General features: G+C 43.6%; 1 protein-coding gene across 4 annotated transcripts in view; it reads left to right on the top strand.

Moving 5' to 3' along the window:
- Positions 1-9534, top strand: part of LOC128330682 (protein kinase C and casein kinase substrate in neurons protein 2-like) — a 38898-nt gene that overhangs the window by 688 nt on the left and 28676 nt on the right. The window contains exon 1 of one of the 4 annotated variants that reach the window (XM_053263879.1): positions 2710-3007. The exons of 1 other annotated variant lie outside the window; for it this stretch is intronic. Coding sequence is in view for 2 of the 3 variants with exons in the window: in XM_053263876.1 (XP_053119851.1) it covers positions 3957-3996 (40 nt within the window). In the remaining variant the exon portion in view is untranslated. Of the gene's footprint in view, positions 1-2709; positions 3008-3732; positions 3997-5327; positions 5614-9534 lie in introns of those variants that run through there. 2 more of the 4 variants (XM_053263876.1, XM_053263877.1) reach the window with 2 other exon arrangements.

Raw genomic sequence — 9534 nt, 5'->3', positions numbered from 1 at the left:
TAGCTATCCCCTTATATCTTGTGGACTTTCTGGAAGCATGTGGTAGGTTCAAGACACTAGCTTTTGGTCTGACCCAGCAGGGCTCTTAAACCATCCATGTTCAGAGCACTTTACACAATCATTTCAATTATCCTTATGACAACCTTGCAACATAGGCCAGTACGGAGCTAGGACAAGGCATTTATATGCCCTAGGCAAAGTCTGACAATCACACCCCCATGAAAGTATTAAAGTACGCCATTTTACCTTTCAAAACCAGTTCTTCACTTCTGCCTCTGATTCTCTGCCCAACTTGGCAGTCAGACATTTGAAGCTAGGCAGATAACCTCGGGCCGAAGTTGGGCAGATTGGAACTGCTGTGGAAACATGGGCAGGTTCTCAGGCCATGCCTGCCAGGAGTGTGCATTCCCTGGGAATCTCTGGTTCTCATCTGATTTATTTACAGGTGGTTGTGTGAACCAGCCCTATAGGTAACAGGGCCCTGCTATCTCTTCCTGCCATAAGCAACATATTTGTTTATAAATGTAACGGAGGAAGAAATTTTATGATATTAATATGTTTATAAAGTAGAACGTTTCTTGAGAAGCTGTGATTGTGTGTTCATTTCAGGCTGTAGGGCTAATGTATTACTGTTGAAAAGAGGCTGGGATTATTGTTTTGCACTGTAGCTATGTCCATCCACCTTTTGTAATGGTTCAGGTTTTGTAATGGTTCTCCCCTGCACCACAGATTTGCCAAATATCTGTGTGGCAGTACTCACTGAAAGGCTTCGGGCCTTCATTGTAAAGCCTGAGACTTGAAGCATCACAAAATATATGCTGTGGAGAGAGGAATCTTCTGATATTAAAAATATGTTTGTAAAGTATGACTCTTAATTGTTAAAATTGTCATTCATTGCACCCCCGTGCGACTGCCTTACTCATCTGCCCCTCATCCCAGTGGCAGTGTTGTGCTCATATTGCAAATTTCCTGATGCCAAGATAGAGTGGTTTGCCTAAAATCATCTGACAAGTTCATTGCCTTCCTGGATTATAGTTCAGCCTTGTGTTTATTATTATTATTATTATTATTATTATTATTATTATTATTATTTGATTTCTATACCACCCTTCCAAAAATGGCTCAGGGCGGTTTACACAGAGAAATAATAAATAAATAAGATGGATCCCTGTCCCCAAAGGGCTCACATTCTAAAAAAACACACAAAAGCAACAGTCACTGGAGGTACTGTGCTGGGAGTGGATAGGGCCAGTTACTCTCCCCCTGCTAAATAAAGAGAATCACCACATTAAAAGGTGCCTCTTTGCCCAGTTAGCAGGGGATATTCCAGCCGCATGTTTACTCAGAAGTATTTCCCATTAAGTTCCATAGGCCAGCTATTGTGGCTGGGGATGATGGGAGTTGTAGTACAGCAACATCTGGCGACCCAAGGTTGAGAATGTCTGCCATGAACTTTTCTCCCCAAGAACTGTGTAGTTCTTTTCTTCTTGTTTACACCATTAGCAGATTTACTTCTGTGTAGAAAATAGCATGATGCTGAGGTAGATCACTATTATTCCCATTTTACAGATTAGAAATTGGGGCTGAGAAATAATTATTTGTCCCAACCTACTCAAAGTGCCCATGATACTGGCTGATACTCAGACCCAAACCAAATAGCATTCTCTATCCACTGGACCAGAATGGGTCTTTCGCTGTCCCTTTAACTCCGTTCTTGGCCTTCTCCTAACTGCAAAACTCTGCAAAATTGAATCCTGGTTATCTATCCTGGTTAAATGCTGGTTAACCAGAGTGGGTTTGCACTGAATTTCTGGCTTCTCATTTCTCACAATTAGCTCCACAGGGCTCACTAATCTTGCTTGTTGATTGTGGGAACACAGCCATAATCTCTTGTAAGGTTCATCCCTACAAATATTTGGAGATGAATTTTTTGTCTTGGGAAGCTGAAGCTCTTACTTCCTTTGGATGTACTACATTTTGTGACAGCAGCCAGGGAAGCCTGAAGACAATTTCATATGGACTAACATCATCTTCTCTTTCTGGAAACAAAATAAAGCAAAACTGCTTCTGCTTGGTCCTGTTGGAAAGAGTGCATTTATGACCATAAAATTTGCATTGAACTGGCAGAGACTTCCTTCACACTATGGCTGCAAATGTTTGGCAGGTGGTGAGAGAAACTTGCTGTTTCCATCTTGAATGCCAACTACTGTACCAGCCAGAACACACTCAATCACAAAATGCCAGGATATCATGGGGCGGGGCGGGGCACAACAAGATGACATTTGGATCTAGGTTCCAGAACTTCCATCACTAAGAGACTTCTGATCCCAATTTTATCTCAGACAAAAGCTTCCCTACCTATGCTGTTTTCCACAAACCTCTGACTTCCTTCTCCCTCTACTATATCTGAGCCCTAGAAAAACTCCTGTTGCTGTCTATATTGCCCATTTACTGGGCATTTCTGGTGCACTCTCCTTCCTGTCCTACAAACCATAAAGATCTAGCTTTCTTGTTGTTCTTTGAAGACGCCTATCATCTGGGTATTTCATGCCCTCAAAATGGCAGTACTAGTAGTTACTGAAACCAGATACACCCCCAAAATAGACTGCTTGTGAATTCCTGCCCCCAAAGGCTGAGCCAAGAGATGGGGTGTGGGAGTCAGATGGGGGATATTTATAGGCTTGGCCTGAGGGGAAAAAAGCAGATTGAAGAAAGCCAAAGTGGCATTCTGCTCTTCTTACCTTACCCTAGTTCCTCTCTCTGGGGACAACATGGGGCTGCCCCTTAGCTTTCTGCATAACCCAGTGTAATTATCGCCAATGGCAGGAATGTGTTGTACAGCCACTGCAGAGAGTCAAAAAACTTACCTGCAGGAGACACTGGTGGTAATGCACAGGGACGCTAGACTTCTGCTGCGTGATCATCTTGCCGACACACAGAATGCAACACCTTAATACGGAACTTGGAATCTTGGGAACCTAAGCCTTCACTTTTAAAGAAAAAAACAGTAAGTGCCTAGTCCTTATGACACTGGATACAAATCTAACACAAAATATGCAAGCTAGTTTTTGTGAAAGAAAGGGGTATTGGTAGTACTTCCTGAGTAATTAGGCATCGGAACATCCATAGACATAAGAACTAGTTTCTGTTCTGTCATCTTTATATATTTTTTACTCTGCTCTTGCTGTTTCAAAAATCATGTCTTCCTTCTTGAACTGTTGCAAAAAAAAAACACACACACACACACACACAGGAGAGAACAATTTCTGAATTCCAACAACCCCCTCTTCCTGACCAGACAGTGTAACCCAAATTCTGCAAAGATGACAAAAATATCAAGTGTACTGACTGCCCTAACTTATGCCCGTTGTACCAACCAAATTCTTTGGTTGTGAGACTTGTAGGTTTTTCCACTGCAGTATTTTGGGCTTTTAGGGTAGAAGTTTAGATTCCTTTCATTCCCAGGGATGTAGCACAAATCACTAAGGAGTTTAACTTCTAGAGTTGTTGAACAAAGATCCGTTGATGAAAAACACCGATTTTAGTAAAATATTTGGAATCTGCAGCCCATATGTATGTCGTGTCATCTTGGAATAGAAAAGCTGTGCTCCCCCAGGTTTTGGAAAAGATCCAGGGGTGCAGCTGTGGCAGCTGTCAGGGTGTGGAGGGGGCAGGAATGTGCCAGGACTGCACGTAGGAACAACTTTATGCCTGCCTGGGACACTGTGTGGGGAAGGCAGTGCTGTGAGCTTCCCCGCAGCAGTGTCCCCACGGCTGGGGAGACAGGGAGATTGAGCTGCAGCCAATGGCTTAGCAACAAAGGGTTAACCCCAACATGTGGGTCAGGAGTCCCCCCCCCCCTTCTCCTCTGACATATGACATTCCCCAGCTAGGAATTTTCCAGGCCTAACAGTCTCTTTTCCAGACGTGGGTTCTTCTGGACTGGAGGCAGCAGCATGAAAGAAAAAGCAGGAGAGAAGGAGAAAGGGGGAAAGGGTGAGTTAAACTGATGTATGCGACTGGTGTGGGAAGTGAGGAGAAAGAATTAACTTAAAATGGACAAGTGGAGAAGGAGGGAAAGTGTAAGCAGCAGTATGGATCAACAGAGAACTTAGGGAAAGCTGCAACAAAAGAAAGGTGGAGGGAATCTGGAAAGAATGAATGAGTGTAAGAGTAATAAGTTTGATGCGATTGCAACAAATATGTTATGTGTTACAAATATGAAGAGTGCATTGTGATAGGAAGCTGGTGTGATCTAGGGAATAGAGGGCTGGGTTCTGATCCCTCCTCAGGTGTCAATTCACTGGACAAGCCACTAGCTCTCAGTGTCAGAGGAACTGTTTTGACCCACCTCACAGTATTTATCTTAAGATGCATGAGATAAAGATGGGAAGCCAGTGTGCTGCACCTCAGAAGCACTATGCGCATGAATTTTTGCACCCAAAATGCATATTATTCTGGGGGTGGGGTAGAAATGAAACTTTGTTTTGAAAACCACAGAGAAACGACAGATACATGGGAGATACAGATGGAGTACAGTAGATGTAGGGAGAAAGTAGAGTAGGAGTAAAACCTTGCTTGGATGAGGAATTGATATGTATTATTGATTGACTGATTAAGTGGCATCAAGTCAGTGTCGATATGTATTATACTATTGTTTTAACCATATTTTTAAACTGGAGCAGTGAAAAGGTGCCGTGCACTAGTGAAGGAAGTCGAAAAATCTACCAAGTACCTACCAAAAATCTACCTACCTTTTTGATGGTCTTACGTATTTACTTGGGACAAACTCCAGCACGGTAGCCATGTGCAACAAAACCAGCAAAATTCCTCGAGACTAACAGACTTATTGCGGCATAAGCCACAATACATCTGTTAGTCATTAAAGTGCCACGAGGCCTTTTGTTGTACTTAGCTGGCAGTAAGTCCCACTGTACACAGCTGTACTTACTTACACGTAGAGCTGGGGCAGAAAAATAATTGTGTTCCTGTACTGAGACAAACAGTATGTTTTCTCAAAATATTCCATATGTGGATATATATGCTCTCTCTTTTCATGCCACAGATGGCAGCAACTCAGTAGTCAATCCAACTGGCTAAAGAGACTTTGAGAGAGAGAGGGAGGGAGAGAGAGGGAGAGAAGAAACATTTGGTCTAAGGAGAGGAAGGAAGTGAATGATGGACAAGGGGAAGAAGTTAAGCAGATAGCCCATATAATTAGACCACGAAATGGGGTGGCGGTGGGGGGGAGGTTTTGTGTTGTGATCAAAACAAAGGAAGAAGAATAGAGATTAGGTTAGGTACTAGTGGGAAGAGTGTTCAGAGATGGTGAATAAAACAGTAGGTTAGGTGGATGAGACCAAGTATGAGCTAGAGAGGGAGGTGCTATGAATTAGTGAGTGTGGCAGGCACGGATGGAGAACTAGTAAGCGAGGGAATGTGAGAGAGACAGCAGCAGGGGAAAGCGGCACAGCTAAGTCCTCCCTGGCAACTGCCCCAACTTTCTTTCCTCTCTCCTCCACCATCCTGCTCGCTGCTGAGCGGCCACCATCTGTTGCTTTGGGACAGAGAGACGGTGGACAGGGAGAGGCAGGATGGGGGCCTCTCCAGAGGGTAAGTTTCCCTTATTCCCAGCAGGAAGCAGACTTGCTCCATGGACATTTGTGCAGAGGTAACACAAGTGATGAGAGGGGTGTCTTGGGGGGGGGGCAGATGGGGAGTGTGTGGAAATGCAGAGACACTGAGCATGCTTTAGGGTTGGGGAGTGTCCAGCTATATGAGAAAGCCATAGGTTGGATGCAATGTGGGGCGGGGGGGGGACCTGCCTTGCACCCCCCCACAATACTCGCTCTCCAGGAATTGTCCCGGCTTCTGTCAGAAATCACGCGATAGGCCTGTTTTGTAGGATGTCAGTTCAGGGGACGGGACAGGGGCTGTGGACAATGAGGGACAGAAAGGTCAGGAGGTTTCTGCAGCTGCAAACTGGGTGTAGGGCAGCGAAACTGTAGTGTGCAATGTGGATGTTTGGAGGAAAGTCTATAAAGTTTGGGGAACATGGCTGGCACTGGGGTGTCTGTGCATAGGTCTTGTGAAGCTATGGGCTTTGTGGCCTGTAGATTTGGTGGCCATGTGATGGCTGTTGAACTAGGCACATACAAGAAGTTGAAAGCCATGTGTTGGATATTGGGGATATTTGGGGTGGGTGGGTCATGGTGTACTGGGGCCTCTGGTTATTGTGGGGGAAATAAGAGAGGATTACATTTATCCAAAGGACTTTGTAAGATACAGAATGGGGCTGAAATGGACTCTGGAATCTTTTGGACAAATGTGCCATTCTGAGGACAGCTTTCCTTTCAACGTTTTGTGGTGTTTGGAAGAGCTCTGTAATTTGAGGAATGCTGACCCTGTGTTTAAAAGTATGGTTTCTCAACCTTGGGCCCCCAGTTGTTGCTGGACTACAACTCCCATCACCCCCAGCCAAAGCCATTGTGGCTGGGCATGATGGGAGTTGTAGTCCAACTACATCTGGAGTCTCAAAGTTCAGAACCCCACTTTAAAGTTTATCTGCAGTTTTTGCTTGGAGCACAATAACATTGGGAAGGCTAGATGGGTGTTATTATGGAGAGTCTGGCTGAGGCAGGAGTTTCAAGATCTAGGGCAGAGCTGCACAACATCAGCCCTCCAGCTGCTTTTGGACTACAACTTGCATAATCTCTAGACACAATGGCCAGTAGTCGGGTGCAATAGGAGTTGCAGTCCAATATCTGCATGGGGGCTGAAGTTGTCCAGGGAGCTAGGGGGTGTCTAGAAGACAGTTAATGGAACAATTTTGGGGACTTCTGTCTAAAGGCAGTCATGACCTGGTGTCTATATTATGTTGTGTTTTTTTCTTTTTCTTTTAGATTGCGATCCCTCTAGGGTCAGGGAGCCATTTTTATTGATTGATTGATATCTATGTAAACCGCTTTGGGAACTTTTGTTGAACAGCGGTATATAAATATTCATCGTCTTCATATCTGTGCCTCTGGCTTGTCAAGACCAAAGGAGCAAGTCAGCTGTGACTTATTTTAGTAAGAATGGAGCAGGGAATAAATGCCATGGATTTTAGGAGTCCCAGATTGCATTTTACCAATTTGGTGATTTGGGGGTTCAGATTCAGAAACTTTCTTAATCTGAGGAAGCCCGAATGTGTGCTGGGCCTCTTTAGGGAGGCTGAGCTATTTTGGGATGGCAGCCCTGTAAATTGCCCCTCCTCCATGGAAAGGAAAGAGATGGCCATAATCTGGCAGTTTTTGCCCGCTTTTCGTCTTTCCCCCCATTCTTCTCTCTCTTGGATGGAAACCCATGGCAGCGAAGCCAGGTTAGGAGAGGCAGAGAGGAGCCTGTTTCCTTCTCACACACCCCAAGCCATTCTCCCATCTTCACTCCCGCCAACTCCAGTTGGGCCTGCCTTCTATTCTCCTCTATATTTTTCCAGTTTTTCGGCTTGTGGAAAAAACAGCCAGAGCCAAAACGAAATTAAATCGCAGAGCTGGATCCCAGCACTAGGAGGGGAGGAGGAGTTTAATGTGGTTGAGGCCATGGGGATGGGAGAATAGAGGAAGTGTGTTCCCCACTCCACTCCATAAAGGAGCCTGGGGGTAGGAATAGGTTGTCAGGACAGCACTTCGAATATAAAGGATTCTTCTGAGATGTGGTATTTAAATGATCCAGTGTGTTTAGAAATGCAATTACGCAATTTCCCCCCTGGCAGGATTCCTGTGCCTTTAACAGCTGTGCTGCAGGCAGTGATTCAACTGATGCAGCCGTGTATTAGTTGCAAGGCTGCTGAATTTCTGACTGTTGTGCAGCTGTTAGAAGGACAGAACTCTTGCCAGGGGTGGGGGAAATGGTAGTACTCATTATGTCCTGCAGCATTTTTGTAGTTTTGAATAAAATAATTGGTTAAAAAAAAACTTTTCTAGAGCTGAAATAAATTTTGAGGGACGACTGAATCTCCTGATCCAAATTTATTTTCAAACATTTAAATGCATAGTCTCATAATTTAATTTTTTTACAAATATATGTGTTAAAAATGGATTTAGCAGTTTTTGAAGAAGAGAGGTAAAGGCTTACATATAGCAAGTTAGCATTCTTTTCATACTAGATAACAACTAGGGCACGATCCAAGTTAAGCACATTTAGGTCCCATTGATTTCAACGGAAGTTACATGCTTAGTTCTCCCCATGAGCTCTCCAAATGCCTAATTTTGGCTGAAATATGCCCTTAGATTTTTTTTTAAACTTCCCAAATATTTAATTGTCAAGTAAGGAAAATAAGTCAATATTTAAACATTCAAAATTTCTGATTCAGCATTTTCAAACTTGTCTCAATTATGAACATGTGCTGAATTTTGATTCAATCCAGAGATTCTTTTTGCAGTAAGAGTATTCTGGCCAGACTTGCCAAAATTTCTTCTTTGGATGGCAGGCTTCTGTCATTCTTAAACAACCTCCCAATCTTACTTTTAATTGCACAGAGGTACTTTGTCCCGAGGTGCTTTTCCATATGTCTGTGAGAGTTTGTTTTTTTCAGGAACCAGGGCTGTGGACAATGGTCACTTGCATTGCACAAAATACACCCACCAGTATGTGATGCCCATTTGTAGAGATTATTATGGGACATGGATCAGGGGCAAAATAGCTAATATTCACTGCCATATGGAACTACTGTCATAAGTCAAATGTTGTGCATAGAATACAGTACTGCACAGCATGTGTAACCACAGAGTTGTATAAAGTAAATTTCTATCTTCTGTAGGAAATGAGAGTTCCACTTAAAGTGAGTTTTTAGTTATTGACTGTAAAGAATTGCCATTTCAAGCCCACTCAGTAACAGAGGAAAATCAGTATCATACTCTCTCAGTTGTAGCAAAGCAAGAGTTTCTAGGTCTCCCAACTGCAAATAAATACCAATTCCTAGTACTTTCAATTGTGGAGAGAAGTGTGGAGTTCCAAGCTGACACTGGGGCAGAGGAGGATCTATTACTGGTCATCCTGATCAACCCCAGAGCAGAAAGTAAATCAAAAGCATCCAATAGCTGGGTGTATGGCTATGGGTAAGAATTGAGAAGTTTCTAAGTTAAATGTCAGCTCAGCTCTGAAATCACTATAGGGCTGCGTCTAGACTTGTTAGTCATGACTAAGCTCGAGTGAGAAAAATTAGACAAGTTAGTCATGACTAACTTGAGTTCCGTTAATTTCAATGAGGCTTGTGATTACTAACTTACGCCAGATATTGCCCATTATTTCTGTGCTTTCCATGTGTAGTAAGTCGTGTGTGTAGCAGGTTGAAGTGTTGGACTAGGATTGGAGAGACCCTAATTCCAATCCCCTCTCAGCCATGAAACTCACTGGGTGACTCGGGGCCAGTCACCCAATTCTCAGCTTAATCTACTTCACAGGGTTGTTGTGAGGATAAACATAACCATGTATACCACTCTGGGCTCCTTAGAGGAAGAACAGGATAGCCATGTAAAAATAAATACATAAACA

Source organism: Hemicordylus capensis, chromosome 6, assembly GCF_027244095.1.
Source record: "Hemicordylus capensis ecotype Gifberg chromosome 6, rHemCap1.1.pri, whole genome shotgun sequence".
NCBI lineage: Eukaryota > Metazoa > Chordata > Lepidosauria > Squamata > Cordylidae > Hemicordylus > Hemicordylus capensis.
The sequence above is the reverse complement of the archived record's forward strand: the minus strand, read 5'-3'. Positions and strand labels throughout refer to the sequence as shown.